The 19,634-nt window shown below is 41.6% G+C and overlaps 4 protein-coding genes across 4 annotated transcripts in view; 2 read left to right on the top strand and 2 right to left on the bottom strand.

The window, feature by feature from the left end:
* Window positions 1–19,323, bottom strand: part of LOC125763404 (uncharacterized) — a 41,436-nt gene extending 22,113 nt beyond the window's left edge. Inside the window, exons 1-7 of the mRNA XM_049426586.1 lie at window positions 18,857–19,323; window positions 13,292–14,378; window positions 11,095–11,323; window positions 10,824–10,920; window positions 6,867–6,999; window positions 6,449–6,669; window positions 2,388–2,649 (exon numbers count right to left, since the gene is read on the bottom strand). Coding sequence (XP_049282543.1) covers window positions 2,388–2,649; window positions 6,449–6,669; window positions 6,867–6,999; window positions 10,824–10,920; window positions 11,095–11,323; window positions 13,292–14,378; window positions 18,857–19,051 — 2,224 coding nt within the window. The 5' untranslated portion in view covers window positions 19,052–19,323. The remainder of the gene's footprint in view (window positions 1–2,387; window positions 2,650–6,448; window positions 6,670–6,866; window positions 7,000–10,823; window positions 10,921–11,094; window positions 11,324–13,291; window positions 14,379–18,856) is intronic.
* LOC125763339 (laminin subunit alpha-1) overlaps window positions 1–19,634 on the bottom strand; it is a 272,329-nt gene that overhangs the window by 120,122 nt on the left and 132,573 nt on the right. The gene's annotated exons all lie outside the window — the stretch shown is intronic.
* LOC125763388 (rab3 GTPase-activating protein catalytic subunit) overlaps window positions 1–19,634 on the top strand; it is a 356,077-nt gene that overhangs the window by 291,826 nt on the left and 44,617 nt on the right. The window lies entirely within an intron of this gene.
* Window positions 188–1,711, top strand: LOC125763546 (aurora kinase B). The gene is made up of 2 exons (XM_049426829.1): window positions 188–1,385; window positions 1,473–1,711. Exons 1-2 carry the CDS (start codon window positions 573–575, stop codon window positions 1,551–1,553), a joined length of 894 nt encoding a protein of 297 aa, XP_049282786.1. The 5' UTR covers window positions 188–572; the 3' UTR covers window positions 1,554–1,711.

Below are 19,634 nucleotides of genomic sequence, written 5' to 3'. Positions count from 1 at the left end.
AAGTATGATATTGTATGTTTAGAAGTTGTTTGAATGTTAAACTACAACTTTCTAAATAACTTCTTCAATGTTTGTACGAGTAAAAATAACCATCGAGGAGGAGTTTAATATTCTTATTAGCATTGTAATTTATCATTAGTTTTTCTAATGTGAAAATGATATTTGCAGCCGTCGCTAGCTAAATATAAATCGAGATTGCATGCGCCTGAATGTTTAATTTCATTTTAAACTCATTTTGAGAAGCAAGCTGTTGATCATTTAATTATGCAAACAACTTCTTTGTATGTTAACGTTCTAATAGAATGTTTCGCAAAAAATAATTAAGAGATTTGCCCATCCATTTTTATGATCCGTTTAGTGTAGATAACGGTAAATTCAAACTTTGATACATCGTACCGCAGTAACATTTAGAAATGTCAAACAGACAGTAAACAATTGACAGCAGCTGTCAAAGCGGTTTAAAACCTCAACCGCCATAACTGCACAAAGCAGCAGACGAGAAAGCCACAACAAACGTGCGTTTTTATCAAAGTTTGTGTACTGTGAAATATTAAAGCTACGCTACCTATATCATGGATTTATTCGAAACAAACGATGGTGATACGATCAATTCGGACGTCTTAATGCAAACCATCAAAATGATGCAGCATCCAGCATACGGTAACCCGTACGAATGGTCTACGCAAGATTTTGACCTTGGGCGTGCGCTTGGTCGCGGAAAGTTTGGACGCGTCTATATCGCTCGCGAGCGCGAAACCGGCTTTATGGTGGCTATGAAAGTGATGTTCAAGTCGCAGCTTACCAAGTGGAACGTGGAGAAGCAGTTGCTGCGCGAGATCGAAATCCAGTCACGCTTGAAACATCCGCACATTCTCCGGCTGTACACATGGTTCCATGACGATCGGCGCATCTACCTGGCACTTGAGCTGGCCGCACAGGGTGAACTGTACAAACATCTGAAGGCGGCACCAAAGGGCCGGTTCGACGAGAAGCGATCCGCACGCTACGTGTCGCAGGTGGCCGACGCGCTGAACTACTGTCACGCAAACAATGTGATCCACCGTGATCTGAAGCCGGAAAACATTCTGCTCACGGGTGACGACAACATCAAGCTGGCCGATTTCGGTTGGTCTGCCCACACCAAATCGAACAAGCGTAAAACGATGTGCGGTACGCTGGATTACCTGCCACCGGAGATGGTGGATGGCAAGATGTACGATGATTCGGTTGACCAGTGGTGTTTGGGCATTCTGTGCTACGAGTTTCTGGTCGGTCAACCACCGTTCGAGTCACAGACGACACAGCACACGTACGACAAGATCCGGCGGCTGGATATAGTGTATCCACGGCACATGAGCATGGGCTCGATTAATCTCATCACAAAGGTATGATTTACGAGTGGCTGCAACAGCCGGGCTGGTTGGTTAGCTGAGTGCGAATGGTTTATTGGAATTTACCTTATCATTTTGCAGCTGCTGCGCATACCGAGCAGTTCCCGGATTACGTTGCGAGACGTCATGAACCATCCCTGGATCTTGCAAATGAAAAAGTGAATGTCGACTGGCGCAACGTTTAGGATATTTATGTAAGAGCTATTTGTGCGTTGTTTATGTATGGTTAGGGAAAATTTTGTAATTTTACTCCGTTTAAACTCATTTGAAAAGAATATTAAGCTTTCGCAAGTGATTAATAAATCACATCAGTATGTCATATTTGCAATATTTGATTCCCTATTCCGCGATTCCGTCGAAATTCCGATTTTATTTTATTCTTTGTTGCTAACGAATAAGTATGCATGTAACCTCGGTGTAAACGAATTGTAAACTGATATTGTAGTGCATACGCACAGGATGAATTGAGATTAATTTGGTGATCCGATTGTGCTTTGTTTGTACCCACACTGTAACGGCTTAACGTGTTACAACGATGAGACTCATTGCGAATCCAATCCACTGATCCTGTATCATCCGGCTTTTCGTTTTGATAAAAGATGCGTTTCTATTTGCCTCCGGTTTAAGCTCTGTATCAGTCAGGTTGCAAACGTGCTTTGAAAGGTGAGCGTAATGAAAAATGTTTCCCTTTCATGTGGTCCGTTTTCTGTCCTCCGCTTGCCAGAGCTGTTCCAAACGGTCGGTTTATATCGTACCCGGCGTGAGATGTGTGAAAATGTGTGTCGGGACGAGCTATTGAAACGATTTCTCATACAAATCTAGTGCACAACACACACACGTGCAGGACGTTCGATGTTGCATCAATCTACCATAACGCCTAACGCCATCAGCTGACAGTGAAGAATGGATGGGATGCGATAGCGCAGACGATAGCGCACGAATGTACATGTAAATTGCAAACAGAACAGCAAAAAAAACGGGACAATTTCCACTTACCCACAGCGTCCTGTACCGATGCGTTATCGCTGCACCGCAGGAACTTGTTGTAAAAGTTTACCATCACGAGGCCGCGATTTTTCGTCACTAGCTCGAGCACCTCATCCTGGACGTTGCGGCTCGAGTTGCAGAGCGCGTGGGCCGACGAATGGGAAAAGATGACCGGTGCCTGTGAGGTCGCCAGCACATCCTTCATCGTACCGACGGACGACTTTGATAGGTCCACTATCATGCCGAGGCGGTTCATTTCGCGCACGATCGTCTGCGATGCACCGAGGCCACCGAGGGCGGCGCAGGGATGGTGATCCGTGTTTCGATGCGGTAGATTGGATTGTGGAAAACAGGTCGTTAAGATGATGCACAAAGAGAGCGATAGAGAGAGAGAGAGTGAGAGTAAAAAAAAGTATTCATGAAACGAGATGATACTGAAGTAGAGTGGAAAAGTTATCAGACATAAATTGGAATACAAATGGGAATATATCCCGAAATGGACAACGCGAACCAGCTGCTTTGAATATGGTACACACCGAGACTAGCTGAACCGTTTGTGTTTTGAAACACGCAAAAAAGGCGGATATCCGTTTTTTAAAACAAAAAAAAAATCCCATTATAAGCAAACACTCCGCTGCCAGTACAATGATGACGAACTACGTGTTGCACTACCCCTGCTACGTCTTTGATATGACGTTATCCGACACATGCACTTCTAATAACTAGTTCCAAGCTGCATGTCCGAACCAAATTCGCTATCCAATACGTGTGCAACAATGGGACATAGGATTGGGAAATGGACGACGGACCGAGAACTAGGATAACTCATTTTTATTTGCTGACCAAGAGGAAAATGTATAACCCGGAATAAGAGATGAAATGTAGTGACAGGCAACGACCAAAAAAAAAAGCAGTATTGTGACAAAATCTTAATTGGATAAATTTGGAACATAAATCGTTAGACCAAAATCGCTTTCCAAATGGTGAGATTGAATGCGCCAAGCACAAGCCCTGAAGCCCCTAACGGATGCGCCGCTATCGAATGTGATTGGCAGCGTTAATACGTTTAGTAAAGTGTATTTCATTGCTCATTACGGAACATTCCGCGAATAGAAATATGTTTGTGAGCGAACGAGTGTTGCGTGAAATATAGGTACAGTTCCCGGTATTCGGTTTCCGTGGCAATTTTATTAATTAAGCATCTTTATTGTGTTTCCAACGATTGGAACGAAAAAGAATTACTTTTCAAACGGTATGTTGTTAGATACGGATATATTTTTAATTAAATTGTATGCTTATGTTTGACAAAATTTTCTACCGAATTATTGTAACAGATATTTTATAACAACTCACTTAAAAAACATTAAACGTCAATTAAAATCTGAACTAAATACCCCAAAAAGTACCAGCTGTCGATCGGTATCGGTACATCGATATCATGGTACAACCCGGATAAAACCAACCGTACACTGATTGCCCTACACTGATGGGTTAAATGTGGTGGTTGCCAAGGCAAGTACTGTTCAGTGGACAAAAAAGTAGTCTGATACGGTTCTATTGTAATATGGCCAACTGGTGCGGCTTATTGCGCGGCTGCTGGCGGCGGTAGTGGTGCTCTGATATTGCAGAAACCAATATAGCTATTTCAACCAATTTCGATACGTACGGCTACTGTTCTCCAGGCCTTTTTGTAACTTTCGCTTCATTCAACTCCGTGAGCCAATTTTGCCGCTTTAACCGGATGTTAGATGATTGTTTCCTATGATAGTTCTGCTGCAGTTCTGTACTATCTGTTTGGTAGAAGGTACAGGAATTAGACAGCAAATTGAAATTGTTAAATGTTTGATTGTTTGATTCCGGAACCGTACAACGCAGATCGTAGAGACGATTGAAGATGGAAGTTTATTGATAAAAATTAAATTCTAAACAGTTCGATCGATCGTTATAACAATTATGTTTAACAACCAAATTGTATTACCAAAAACGTATTTAAAATAAGAATAATGACAATAACTGTTTGTTAGATCGTTAGAGCTTTCGGTGCTTGCATCCATGGGAACCAATGGGTGGCAATGAATTTCATTTATTCATTTTCGTGTTTCAATCGGATCCCAGGACACCCAACAACCGAACCAGGAACAAATCAGCAGTACATGAAGCGGGAGACAAAATGATGAATAAATTTTCATCATTTGGTCGGAAAGTTCCCAAGAGAGTGTGAGAGTGTTGAGGAAACATTGGTCTGATTGTGTTTGTGTTTCGTTATGATTAACGGATCGCTTTGTACATTTCCGCCGGAAGCGAGTGTTTAGTATAATGATGCCATTCTAACAACTGTGGCATGTGGTTTTGTGTGCCATTCTGCCACCGTTTCAATGGTGGCCTGATGATGGTGCAATTGCATTAAGAAAGTTCGTCTATGAGCCATTTGCTAATGGCGCAAATGTGTACATATTATGCTGCGGAGTGGATGAAAACGTGAAGGTAAAGAGATGATTATTTATTATACTCAACGAGTTGCATCCTTCACTGCATTGCATGCATTATTGCTTAAACAAGCTCACCTTCAAGTTCGCGAAACAATGTAGTATTAATTTAAATTAATTGAACACATTTTATTATGTTCAGTTTGCGTTCTTTCACACTTTAGTGCGTTGCGTCACAGCTACTTATCAGTGGCAGTTTCAATTACCGATTTGTAACGTTATTTTAATTTAACCGATTTCGTTACCAATTAGAGGTAACACCGAAAGGTCAAATTAATTGGACTCCTTCGTTTTCCACTCAATCTGCAGGGGTCGTCCCAACTGCCGGGGAATGGTGGAAGATAATTAATTGGCAACTCACTGTTGATGCGCCAATCGAGCAAATGGTGGTAATTCGATCTTGTTTATTCAGCGATGCTTACGCTTACAGCAACAATGTGGATGCCGCATTTCTTGCTCTATGTTAAAGATAGGTTACAAAACTATGGTTAGGGAAATGGTGAACAGTTGATTGAAGCATTTTCATATTGTCGTTACTTGGAAGCAAATTTAGACCAATTAACATCCGAAGTTTCTTAAGATGAAGGTCTACTACTTGGAACTAAGATGATAACCCGAATATGTTAGGTTAGGGGAAAAGGAAATGGACTGTAAAGGGAGTCATTTATTTTAAGTTGCTACCCTATGCTCGCGATTGACGGCTCGCAACTCTGACTGACGGTCAGAATTGGATGACAAAAAAGGTGAGAACCCCACAAAATTCTGCAATGACTCAGGGAGATGCCAGAAACTCAGGAATCTGTCACCATGCGCCTATCACCTTTTTTTTAACCAAGCAGAACTTCCTGAGCGATAAGAAGAATACAACATGAGATAGCCTTATGTTGTAACTAAATGTTAATATACGAGAAAATTCTCTGTGAATGTCCTCTGTCAGCTGCTAATTTATATAGTAATTGAGGAATGCTGTAATGGATTAAAACCACTAAGTGTCTCGAGCACCTGATATGGTAAGTAAGTAGAAATTAAACAATGCGCTTGCGAGTCACTTCCAAATATCTCAACCTTGTCATTTCTGGTCCTATTTGTCCTTTGAGAGAACACGCTATCTTCCGCTGAAAACCCAGACTTCCAAAGTATGATGGTTTAAGCAAAAAGGACACTCTACTGTCGGTTCCGCTGAGAAGTGCATAAGTGATTTTCGGTCTGATTTCATTCTGGCAAACCTTGGAACCACAAAGGCACGGTGCTTGATACTGCGTTCCATAGCATAGGATGACCATCCGTTCCATTTCAAATGCGGGAAAGCAGCCAACCGTAAGTAATCGCTTAATTATCTGTTATAGTCCACGTGGAGCACTTTCACTATAATTATAGGACCACTAGTGTTGGTGCAATCATATTAGATAGAAGTTTGGGTATTCGTCGAAAAGCATTATATTTGGAACTAGTTTGAAGAGATCTCGTGAAGGGAAGCTCTAGTTTTAGTCTTTGTACCATCTAATTCTTTAAAATGTTGGAGACAGAAAGTACCACAGGGGAGACATTCTTTGGAATGGAAATAATGCAAAACTAGACAATTACCTTGCCGTAAGCCGTAAGTCCACCGTGTCGGATGTCATACTTCGGTGCATCCGCATTGCTCGAATCGGCCCACGGTGTGTGGCAGGTGGATGTGAGCGTCATATACCGGACTCCGAGCGCATAGTAAATCCGCAGTATACCGAGCGAACCGCCGAGCGAGTGGCCACCCTCGACACCGATTAATGAACACATTTGACGGTTTTTGTGCGCTTGCACGATATCTATTGAACAGAGCATTGGGAGAGAAATGAAAACGCATCGCTATTAATTAATGTCAGCTTCATGACGACGGCTAGACATTTGATCACGAGTTGTAAATCTTTGAACAGATGTTATCCACTCTCGTAATGAGTTTATTGAGATAGTTTCGTTTACGTAACATTAGAAAAAATATTGGAAAAATGTTGCCATTGCTTACCTAACACCGATGCACAGGAAGTCAGATGGGGAGAGTATCGTTCTGTCAGTCTTTTAATTACATCTATCTGCTCCAAAGTGATTTGCACTGCATCCCTATGCTGTGCCTCGCAGGGCACGTAGGCGGCCCAAAACTGTGAAAGAAAGAACAAAAGAGAATTAAAGTTAATCTTAGAAACGAAACCACAAACGTAAAGAGATATTTGATAATAATTAAATTATGTATTATAGCCATTAAATTGTGAAAAAATTGTTTGTCACTACTTTAGTTGGTTGATTTGATTGGAAGAGAGCAAATTTTACATCTCCCGACTTATGTTTTGTGGTTACATTGTTCTGGAGATGAGATAATTTCTCTTGGACATTGAATTTTCTTTCATGTCCGTTGAATTGTACATTAAGTGGATTAGAAACCGCGGCGTGGTTTGGTTATTGTGTACACGCAGTTAATGGATGTAATCCGGATTAATTGATATTAATTGCAACATCTCTCCTTGGGCATTACGAGTGTAAATAACAGTAATGAACAACCATCTACCTGCTGGCTTTTTTGGGACTTCAATTACCTCCAGGATATGCAGGATATCCAGACTGGCGTATCATCATTAATTCGTATATGTTTCGAAACATGTGTTGAATTCTTCAATGATGCTATATACTCTACCCAGATCCATATAAGAGTTCACTTTTCACACTTTTATGCGAAAAATCTTGATTACACGCTTGGAAAACTGTAGCGCGAACTCTGGATGTTTATGGCTCTTTATTTTATTTCCAGATACGAACAATCGCGAACATTCAATACACGAAACTCGTTAATTTACTCCTGTACACACCGGATTTCTGTACATTTTGAGCAAAAACAACAACCAAAAAACCCCCCCAACGTAACCGTAACTAAAAATCCCAAATCTGCACCCATCTGCACGTAAGTTCGTGACTCTACCTTGACCGGGCGCACATTAAAGAAGTGCAAAAACGAAGAACCGGTACGTTTCTTGTTTGCACTGTAATGCCGTGCCTCCATTAATAGGGACCCCATTAGGTTAGGTTGCCGGATCTGCTATCTCATTTCCAGCGAAGGTTAACGTTATCCAATTAATTGAATGCGATCCGGGTGCGCACCGTCTTCGTCACGTACCATCGGAGTTTGCTGCGGTGCGTTTCCGTTGGAGTGAAAATTAATATTTTCAGCTTCACCGTTTGGCCCGTGGTACGGTGGAACTCTGCCTCAGAGTAAAGCGTTGGTCTAGAAAGTCATTCGCTTGTTGACTGGAGGTTTTCCGTCCCAGGGTTTTTTTTAAAGGTTACACCACAGTCACGAAAGCACAAAAGAAACGAAAGGGACAAGCTTCGACGAAATTGCTTCCCATCAACCGGTACGCCGGGTACTTCCGGTTCATCGGACGATCAGTTAGCGTTGTTGTTATTGTTGCTGTAGGTTTGGTGTTTCGCCCGAGTAAGGTAATTTGAACTGCTTTAAAACCGTGCCTGCCCGGAACCATGGTAGTGGGTGCGCATTTATTTTGCATTTCTTTTCGCAACTGAATTGTCCCCTTTTTTTGGTTCACATTTATGTTTTCCCCTTTCGCAGCCTGATTATGTAACGACGATCGATAAGCCTCTTAGCTGGTGAGATCGAGATTAATTTACATTATTTTTCAATCAAAGGTATACCGGTCCGTCCTGGTTGGTTGAAGTCAGACAAAAAAATCTTGTAAGATTGTTTGGGGGCTTTTTTTTACAACTTTCGAGATCCATATTGATGAAACAACACAGTTTCATCACGGTGCGTACGTATGTTAATGGCTTTCCCTTTTTCGTTTTCGCACAAGACTTTTACGGAAAGGTAATTTATTTTACTCAACCGAAACAAAAGCATCGTACTTGCTGTTCGGTGTCGGTGTGAAGAAAAAGGTTTTGAAGGTCGTAACATTTTTCTTCAACGGTGCAAGTCGTAAGCATGGGTAAACCATAGAAAAAGGTTAAATTGAAACGAATAGCATCTAATCAAAGTCAGTTTAAACAAATTGAGACACGTTAAGTTAAGTTGCTTAAATTTAACTCTGATCAGAATTGCGATTGAAAATTAATTATCAACTGTGCTATAAATACAATTTTATACTTAATTCATATTGGAAGGTAAATAAATTATATTTACCAAACAAGATCAATAATTTGCAAGATTTACTATATATCTGGTTGAATTGACTTCCAGTCGAGCGTTAACTAGAGCAGTGAATGAAAGAGGTTTTTATGTGCTTATTTCAATTATAAATAATAGCTTAAGCTAAACCCATTACCCTTCGTTTATGGAGGCATCTCTAACATCGCCATGATTGAAAATCTTTGTCCGTAAAACGTTTGTCCATTTTTTTCTTGTTTGTCATTTCGCTTCTCTTTTCTCTCCTCGGTGTAAACCTTCCAACAGAAACGCTGTGTGCCGCCGCTGTGCAGATCGATATAAAATTTAATGACGCTTAAAATATATTAATAACCCCAAAAAAGGTACTGTGATGAACGGTTCAAACCTATCCGGGGATCGTGGACCGTCATGAAAATGTCGAGAAAAGTCGTTACAAGCGGTGCTTTTGCTGCCAGCTTCCCGAACCTGGCTAAGGTGATGAATTCGTTCGAAATAAACCAGATTTGATGAGTGTATGGATGGTTCTGATTTCAGATAGAACCCGCTCAACCTTAGGTCGGGAAGCATGAAAATGGAAGCATTTTTTCCGGAGCTTTTTTTGTTGAGGGGTAAATGCTCAATAGAATAGAAAATGAAGACGATTGCGCGACTGGATTGGAACAAAAGAACGATCTGAATCGTTGGTCTGGGAGATATTAAACGTGACTATTATTGAATCCAACATGAATTGGTGGAAGAGAATTTGTTCGGTGGTGCATTAAAAACGTTTATTAGAGAACGAAACCAACAAATTCCGATCGGTCGATCAAAGCGGTCTTTTACTATGCGTTTAACGGCAGCACGTAAATGTTTGCTTTTATGCGCTATAATTTGCTAAATAACCCACATGATTGCATGGCAATGTGGCGTTATAACAGAGTTTTACTGCCTGTCGGTCTTTTGGCTTGAAGCGAAAAAGCTAGAACCGTAAGATTACAAATGATTTTAATAAAGGAGGAAACGAAATGAAGAATTTCATTTCGCCGATAAAACCTCAAAGTTCCTCAAAGTACATAAACTGCCAAAATAAAAGCTTGTTTTCTAACAATGGAATAATGAATGCAGGTGTCCGTAACTGTGTGTTGGGAAATGTTACCTGTTAATTGAAGAAATACGGACAAAAATGTATGATACAAAGTAAATAGAATCAAATGTAGTGGTTTCTACTTATACTAAACCTAACAAATGACGGCAACCCAAGGTACTTAGATGGGACAAATACGACTGTAACCCACCCAAGTAGGAAGTTTGGATTGGTTTTGTTGCGTACCCGCCGAACGTCGAACAACTGAACGTTGGTAAATTGAAGAGAAAATTCAATTCTCCACAGCGGAAAAGAGTTCCCTGTTAGCGACAACTTCACTATGCTTTAGCTGTTTGTTTTTCTTTCCATTTTACCAGTAGTAGAAACATAACTGAATTCCTTGCAACAATGAAGCGAAGGAGCCTGGTACAAAAGTAGGGAACGAACGATGACGGGGGGAAAAAACTTCTCGAGATGGATCGCGTTTTGAGTACCTTTTTCCACTTGAACCGCTTGAAGGGTCATCGAAAAAGTTGCGGTTTCGGGCTGATTGAATGAAAAGTTTTTTTTCGGAAAAAGAGTGACGGGGGAAGGATTGTGGGGGAAATGCAGGTTGATTAAAAATCAGGTACAAGCGAGAGATATGGGAATCGATCAGAAAAAAGGAGCATGTAGCGTTAGCCATCTGTACTAAAGTCTGAAAGAGGGAAACGAATAAGGAACAGCTAGAAAAAACAGTGTTGCCTTACCTGAGCTGAGATTCTACCACGCTTGAGCCGCTGCAAATCCGTATGACTCCAGGCACTCTTCGACCAGGGCAGTATCGTCTTGAGATCATCATCAAACCTGTTGGGAGCGGAAGCGAAAAACCACAGTTTTTGGGGCGTTAGCTTACGTTTCAAGTCAGACTAAATTGGAAAAGTTACTAATTGGACACAGTGCCGGTAAGGAATGTGACACTCGCACATGGCGTGGCCTTTGCTTGGACCCAACACACGATAAAGTGCAGCTTTTACTTACCGAAAATCGTTCAGCTGATTGTGTAGGAATTTCCGTATGTTCCACGGCAGATCGTTGTGACCATCGATTAAAGGCACTGTGTCGAGCAGCTGTGTAGCTAACTGCAGTCGTTCCTCCAGGGGTGCGCCGGAGGACACCTTCAGGGCGAGTGGGACGGCCACTCCAGCTGCTCCAGCAATCAACAATATGGAGGTCACCGCAAGCCACTGTCTGGAAGGAAGATCCCATTCTGCAGAGGATGGGCGATGAAAGCAAATGTTGTTTGATTAGTTTTGCTATCTTTCAATAATGCTTCGGTTCTTTTGGGGAAAAAGATAGTGGGAAGTTCGTTTTTATGAAGATAGATTAGAAAAAGTGGAATATGGCAAGTGAAGATCTTCATACCATATGATTGATGATAGACATATCAAGCTGAAGTGAACCTTAAGTATGGGATTTGTTAATATAATTTCTCTAGCCATTCTTGTTCGAAGATATTTCACAAGCTTACAGATGGTAAGACAAGAATTTAAATTAACAATAGTTAAATATTTCCCTTAGACGCAACGATGCAGCATATGGTCCTCATTTATGTTTGTAAATAATTTGTGTTTCACTGTCTTTTCCATCACTTTTATTTGCTTAGTCTACTCGCTCTAATGATACATCTTATCGCCAACCAAACGCAGGAAGAATCCAGGTTTTATGTTTTCAAACGATACTCTCTGTTTACTTGCGCTAAAATACATTGTCACTTAACGAAATGCAATTATTTCGTTTTAGCCTGTTAGGGTGCAGTAACATTCTTTACTATCAGTACAAGAAAAAGGAAATTCCGAGATGCAAGATCGAGCTCGAGCACTTTACTCCGTTAAAATGCGATGTTTTTGTTTGTGCAAAGAATTATCGCTTGCTCCCAGTTCGAGCCGAAGCCCATTAAGCGCTGGGAGACCCAACTAAAGGAAGCTAAAATGCAACCCCATGGCTGGTGGTTCCATGCTGTGCGATGGCCAGCCATGTCGTGCTGTCATCGCCAGTGGAGCTTTGCTCTCCACCAGCGCTGATTAGCATTTATTTGTTGCACAAAGTGTCCTTGGGAAACTTTGAAGAGGGAGAGTTTTCGTTTTTCCAAGAGGAAGTGTGTTGGGAACAAAATTGCAACGATGTTAATTTGCGTCCTTTTGACGTCCACGATCGTTTCAACATTCACTCGCATTCACTTGGTCTTGCCTCTACTTAATCTTACACACTTTTTGCCAATTCGAGACTAGCGTTTAGCGTAGTTCTTTAGGGTTGTTTTTGTAGGATGGCAAGCAAACGAGAAAGAAGGTTAGATGGACCACACAGTACCATTTTCAACCATTCCAGGGTTATGCTGCAACAGATTTACTAAATCCAGGTTTCCGCACGCTAAACCCAGAAGTACATTCATTAGCTGTACACTTAGGTACGAATGCGTTTGGTCCAGTTCCTGGTATTCGGGGGAACTCTTTGACGGAGATAAATGTTAAACATCATTCCTTTTCCATCACCCTCGACTGCCGGAAGTACCTTCACCAGTCCTTCAGTCCAGTGAACATTGAACAATACCCAACAGTCGTGCGCCGTCCAAGGCAGAGAATGAGGTTATGTTCGGCTATGTTTACTCTCCGATGCCTGTTTGCCTTTCTCTGCATGATGAATAATTTATTAGAAATTTAAATTTCCTCCACCATCATCTCCTGAGAACAACTTCCTCTTGTCGATGTCTGTAGTGGTTACTTTAGCGCCTCGCATTGCAAAGCCATTATAGTTATTCTCCAGTGGCCCACCGAAAACATGATGGTGTGAATCACGGCAAAAAGCAGCGCAAATAGTTGAACATAACTATTCAAATACATACGCAAAGTTGTTGATTTCGTATAGTTCGTTAGTGGGACCGCGCTGACCGGATATTAATGATGGTCTAACCTCAAATTATTTCAGAGAGGGTGGGAGTCCTGGAAACCGCAATGTACATGCTGTGGTTGAAAATAGTTTAATAAAGCAATCTTTCGATAATCATAAGGAGCTACATAAGGAACAAACTCCCCGGAACTCCATGGTACTTGTACCTGAACTTTGGATCGTTTCTTCAAAATCGAAGAAGCGAAATTCAAATCAGGGTTACATTATCTTAACCACGTAGGACAAAGCCTGGTAGAATCCCTTCCTACTCCTTCAAATACAGCATACTTACTCGATGATCCGGATCCGGTACTGCTGGAACCACGACTCGGACATTGGCGGTGTTTCCAAGGATGCGGTTGCTGTTTATTGGGAGTTCCGTTAAGGCTACAGGAGGAAGGAAAACCATCACCACCTCCCATTACACCACCCATCACTCCACCGGGAATGATGGTGGTACCGGGGGCCGGTTCCAGCCCCGAACCGAAGTACTGCGAGGGATTGAAGTTGAAGTTGCTGATGGAGTTGGAGAAGTGATGGTTGTGCGATGCAATGAGGTTGCTTTTTGTCGAGCCGGAGTACTGGTTGATATTGCACGAGCTCGCATGATGACCCACTCCTCCACCGCCAGGCGTGTGATACTTGCCTCCCGATCCGGAGAAGTGGCCCGCGAGTGGCAAGTCTCCATTCGTCCCGATCGTATTGTACTTCGCAGGAAGATTGAGTGCGTCGTAGTTGGGAATGTAGCCAGCAGTGACCGTGTCCGGATGGTGGTGATGCTGATGGTACAGATACAACTGTCCCGTGGCATCCATCGCTTCCTTCAGCGGCACGTCAGATCCGGTCTCCCCGAATCGATCCTCTCCGTTCTGGTAGTAGTAGTGGTGATGTAGATAATTATCATCGAAGTAGTAAGGCGGATATGGCTTTGTGCCGGCCGGATCATTTCCATTTGGATGCGATGCGGCCGTGTTACCGTTCATCAGGTCCACCATCATAACCGGAAGCGGGTCGTTCAGTTTCGACTTGCCGTCGACAGGCATGCCCAATGAGCCGGAAGTTGTTTTACCGTTTGTCGACGATTTGGCGGATTTCAGTGTTGACTTTAGTGTTCCACTCAACGAACCGTTTGTGTTTGAGGCAAAGTTGAACAGATCCGGCTGATTCATGCTGCCGACCAGACCGTCGACTTCACGTCCGTAGCTGATGTTGGCTGGGTTAGAGGGTTGGGCAGTTGGTTCGTACATCGACTGCTGGTCTGTGTGTGTCGGTTCCGGTCCGGATGCAACAGGTTGCACCACACAACCGTATCCGTAGGATGGACGTCGGTTCAGTGGAGGTGGCGGAGGAGGTATCATGTCTTCACTGTAGGAATCGTCCTGCAAGCAGAAAGGATATGATGTTGCTCAACAAACACAACAAATTCTTTGCATAACTGATATTGGATTGTGCAAATGAGCGTTAAACTGTGTGGAGCGAGTGGTTGGAATTTAGCTTCAGTTGAGGCATCATTCCTGTTTGAAATGTCTTGATTATTGATTGGAAATATGGCCGAGTATCGTTTTCCGAACATAATACTCAATACAACTATTTTAAATGAAATATTATTTGTAGCATCACCATCATACTGAAGGAATGAGTAATTTCCCGAGTGCTTATCGTTCCACAAATAACACCGGAAATGCATTTAGGATGCATCGTAATAGACTATGCATTCAACCTCAACAAAAAAAAGTGTAGAACAATTCCGTAATCACATAATAAATGGCTTCGAGCGTGAAGGGAACTCATTTTTCTCGCTGATCCCTCCTGCAACCGTCAGCTTCCCAGCGCTGTAGCTGCAGCTGTTGAGTTTCGCGAACGTGGATGACAAACTGGTAGCTCTGGCACATTTAACGCATCTGTACTCTCCGGGTTCGAGCACACTTCCCACATCGACCACGATTCCCAAAGACCGGAGATGCAACTAATGGTAATGCCCCGGTCGTGGAAAACCACAAAACAGACCGGAAAAGCACAACAACGGTGATCCGTAACGCTCGGAGCTTTTTTCCTACCTCGGCACTTTGCGATGGCAGCAGAGAAATGATCTGACTACGCCAGATGGAGCGGATATTTATGACGTTGGGCCATAATGGAAATGAGGAGAATAAATGCCTTGCGAGCAGGGAAATGAAATGGTACAACGAGACCACGGCGTAGGCCGTGTCGTGTTGTTCTGTCTATCCATCCAGCAGGAGAAGAGGTGTACTCCAATTCTTGTAATGTTTTGTGTCTTTCCCACGATTCTCTTTTCGTTCTACTTTTCATGTCACCATTTCTGGCTTGGCTAAAACACAGGCTTGCCTCAGTTGTCATTTTTCATGTGTCTTTTTGTTGTTTTGTTTTGTAATTTTCTCGCTTTTTGCTGTTCTTCCGTTGTTCTCAGGCTATCAGTTAACAAGCTTTCAAATTCGCGAGAGATCTTTGTCCAACTTTTTGACTCTCTTCCATCCCAGAACGGCTTGTTCGGTTTGTTCTTGTTTTAAGATTAAATTTGTGTCTGATTGCTGATGAAGAGAAATGGCAAATCTCTGGTTGAAAGGATAATGCAGCTTCAAAAAACCCCAAACTAGACAATGCTAACGAGGGACGGACAAAAAAATGCTTAAAATATGGTTCAGAAAACGTAGAAAAACGCAGTGAAAGATCATCAATTGAGTAGATCTACGAAAAACAGAGTGTTGTAGCATGTTGCTTTGGTTCTCTTTTATTGCTTTCAGTTTCATTCTCGTTGTTAATAATGAGCTTAGAAAAGTAGAGAAACATTAAGACAGTGAATTTTATTTACAACGCTCGCAGTGAAGCTTATTAAAACTAAATGTTCAATTACCTTAATGAAGTGAAGAAAAATCTCATTTTTCATCAATCTTAATTGGAAGTTGCGAGAAACCACTCGGAAGGTTGCATACTTTCAATAAAGCCTTCAACATATGAAAGTTAATTAAAATAACGAATAGCATTTTTACCTTTCTTTTCGTTCTTGTGGTTTTTCAAGCTTTCGTAAGTACCACAATGCTTGCTTTTTAGAAAGCTTTTCCGATGGTTTCAATCACACAGACCCTTAAGGTCACGTTTGAAGTACATCCGGTCAATACTAAACACATTTTAGTACAGCTGCTCGAAATAATGCCAGTCGATAAAATTGGAGAACTCTGCAGTTCTATTTCCTACACCTTCTGGAACTTTGGTTTTACATCAATCGTCCTATTTACTTCAAGACATTTGATCGAAAGTGTGCAAGGGTAGCAAATTGTGATTGCAAAGCCGTAACCATTTTGTTTTTTCGCGTCGTTTCTCCTTCCTTGGGTTGTGTAAGAACAGGGACTGTTTTATGTTTACTTGCTCGCTGAACTGTTTCGTGACCCGGTCTGGTGGAAGTGCATTTTATGGCATTCAATAAAAAGCCCATGAAACAAATATTGCACTGGCTGGGGTGAAGATATAGGAATATGGCGATTCCGTGTAACATAATATTTGTGGAAGGAAATGGCATGAACCAACACCATACAACATTTTGCCTCAACATACCAATTCGACAAAGATTACTCAGAATTGGGTGTTCATCATGAGAAATAGTTAGCCATTTCTGGTTCTAGGAATCAAAATGTGCTACTTGGACAAGGTAAACGATTGTTTACGGTCCGGAACTAGGCTCCTTCCTTCCACAGTTTTGGATTTCCCTGAGTGCATAATTGCGATGAAGCTACTTTTCAGGGAAACTCATGCATTTGGGAGAGCAACGTTTTAAATGAACAAATCAGCCAACGAAAATATGATGAGTTTTGGGCTGTAAATAAAACAACTACTTTAATATTGTTCAACTTATAAAAGGAATTGCTGGCTAAATATTAAACTAATGGAGTTGTTTTAGAAACTTCTGTAAAAGTTAGTTTTCCTTGAAACAGAATGAAATCTTTCCTTTTTTAAGCTTTTTACAATATGTTTAAGCTCTTTGCTAGGAACCTAGTTCAATTAAAGGTTTAAAAAACAGTATTCTTGCTATCGATTTTACAACTACACACATGCACATGGGAAAAATGAGTAGAAATGCTTTTAACTTTTGCTTTAAAAACAGATCGTCGAAAGACATTAAAAATTCCATTAACGGCGACAAAGCAACTACCGTGGATGTGAGATATTATTCAAAAGGATATAAATGGAATGCAAAATGTTGCATAAAAAGCGAACTTCAGTTTTTTTTAATCTCTGCCTCGGTTAAAGGTATGTGAATCTATCCACTTTTCGTTTTGCTGTTCCTTATCTTCGTAGTGAATGTTTGACCTGATTGCACAAAGTTTATATTTTGTGCTGGGAATTGTGACGACCAAACTAGAAAAACTTCCATTTTATCCCGAAGCGTTGATGTTGACCTACGGAACATGCATGTTATTATACATGTTTGGTGTTCCGTGTGGATTAGAGAAAAGATTTTACTGAACTATGGATGAAGGATCAAGGAATTAATCAAACAACTTTGAAACATAATTAATCTCAATGTTATGGATTAAAAATCGAACGAACGTTCTGATGATGGATGTATATTCCATCAAAAAAAAAAAAAAAACAAATTGTTTTATTAGAAAATAAATAATTTATTACAGCCCAACAAATACAGGCAGGGCAGATAAAACCTTTTCCCAAAATGAGTATCTTTTCTTGATCAATAAATCTGGATTGTCCCAAAGTGTCATGAAACTCTAAGAAGGTCCCATTCTCTTCCTTGGAACTTGGATAAGCCTTCAGTATGGAAACAATTTTACCGATACTATCGGAATGCAACAGCTACGGCCAGCTGGGGCGTGAAAATGGAGTGCCAATTTGCAAACGGAATTCCCCATCTCTTCATCCCGAAAACTTCGAAAGTCCTCACACCTTGTACAAAGGCTCTCCCGAGTACGTTTTCTCAATTGAATCCTTCTTAGTCCCGGAATCCCGGTCGCTGTAACTCGCTCTGCCGCTTAGTTCTTGGAACTCAGCAAAACAAGAATTTGCAATTTCGTTTCCTCCGTTCGCTCTTCATTGGAGAAGGGACATTCCATAAATAATACTCCGAAACCATGGCCGCAAAATGGTATGGTCAATAAATTTTGTCTATGCCGGGATAGAGCTCACCGGGAGAACTCGGGTATTGCAATCGAACGGTCGGTTGGATAAGCGTCCAATAATTTATGACCGGAAGTAGCCATCGACGACATTCACTCATGGGAAGGATGTGCCACGGTGGATGAGAACATCGTTTGGTTTTGATCGCAGACCTTAAAAAAAGGGAAAGTGCTTCGTTTTTCAGATCTGTTTTGCTTTCCGAAGCGATAAAGTTTTGTTTTCCTTTCTACTTTTGCTTTGCAGGAGATAAATAACTCCTCCTACATCGTTCCGCATGGATGTCGGGTTACATGTGCGTCTAGATTTAGAGGATAAGAGCTAGAACCGTTTTTAGGAGGAGTCTTGCGTGATAAAGCCTGTGCAGGTCATGTGTTTATAGTTTTACTTTTTCCGATAGGGCTTGACAGCTGTCACCTTTGCCGGAAGTAGAAAAATGGATCCTTTACACAAACGATGGGAAAATGGTGAATATATTCATAGTTGATCAAGTTTCGAAACTATGGCGATGATTTTATGAATGCTCATATGGAGTTGGTTGATATAGATAAATGATTGAAAAATTGTGTTAGAAAAGTTGTTTGAAATAGTCTCTAGGAAATAATGCTGAAATAATTCAGCCAAACATTCCCATAACGAAGCTATTTTCTGGAAAACACCCTCAATCACGCGGACACATCAAACGAAGCAAGATGTAGATGACGTGCGAGCTTACCTCGGCATAATTATCGCCCCGAGGATACGATCCATGCTGGCAGTCAAATGAAAGTACGTTGGCCGCCACCTTGCACGCGTTTCCGGCGACTTTTCCGGATCCAGCTGGGAGTAAAGGAGGGGGAGGTGTGGGAGTTGGAGTTGAAACGGACGAGGTCGGTACGGATGCACCCGTTATACTTGAGTGCCGTTGCATCGCTGTAGTCGCTTGGCTCAAGTCACCAGTTGATGTGGTCAGATGCTAAAAGCGAAGTAAATAAGAGAAGGAAAACGATGGGTTAATTGTACATTTGAACTATTTTCACAATGTAAAAAACTTTAAGTTGTGAATTTTGGAGTTGTGTTCCTAAGAGTATCGGACTCCTCTTTCGTTATGTTGCGTTGTGGTCGTGGTGTTGATGAGTTGAGGAGAGTTTCAACAGCAGTAAAGGAGTGTCTGGTGGCGCGAGATTGTCGTAGGAAGTCCTACATGAGAGTATGTCGAAAATAACACGCACTGCACACGACTCAACTCTGGAAAGCGTATGGCAAGGTCGTTTATTTTAGTCACGAATCGGGAACGGTGATGGTGATGCTAATGGAACCCGAAACAACCCAGAAAATAATGCAAAATGCAGCCTCCAACCGTTTCAGTTAAACGGCCAAATTGAAGAGTTCCTAAAGGGGATTCTCTTCTTCGTAGCGCTGGCTGAGTGACATGCTGGTTGAGTTTTCATTAGCAAATTAGTTTTCTCGAGCCTTTTGTCGTCATTACGCCTCAGAAATCGTTGACGAAGAGC

The sequence above is a fragment of the Anopheles funestus genome, chromosome 2RL (genome assembly GCF_943734845.2).
Source record: "Anopheles funestus chromosome 2RL, idAnoFuneDA-416_04, whole genome shotgun sequence".
NCBI lineage: Eukaryota > Metazoa > Arthropoda > Insecta > Diptera > Culicidae > Anopheles > Anopheles funestus.
Note: the sequence above shows the minus strand (reverse complement) of the source record. Positions and strands in the feature narration are given on the sequence as shown.

Coding starts and splice junctions, on each gene's coding strand:
- LOC125763546 (XM_049426829.1), top strand. CDS start 573: ATGGATTTATTCGAAACAAACGATGGTGATACGATCAATTCGGACGTC. Junction 1,386..1,472: donor CGATTAATCTCATCACAAAG/GTATGATTTACG, acceptor ATCATTTTGCAG/CTGCTGCGCATACCGAGCAG.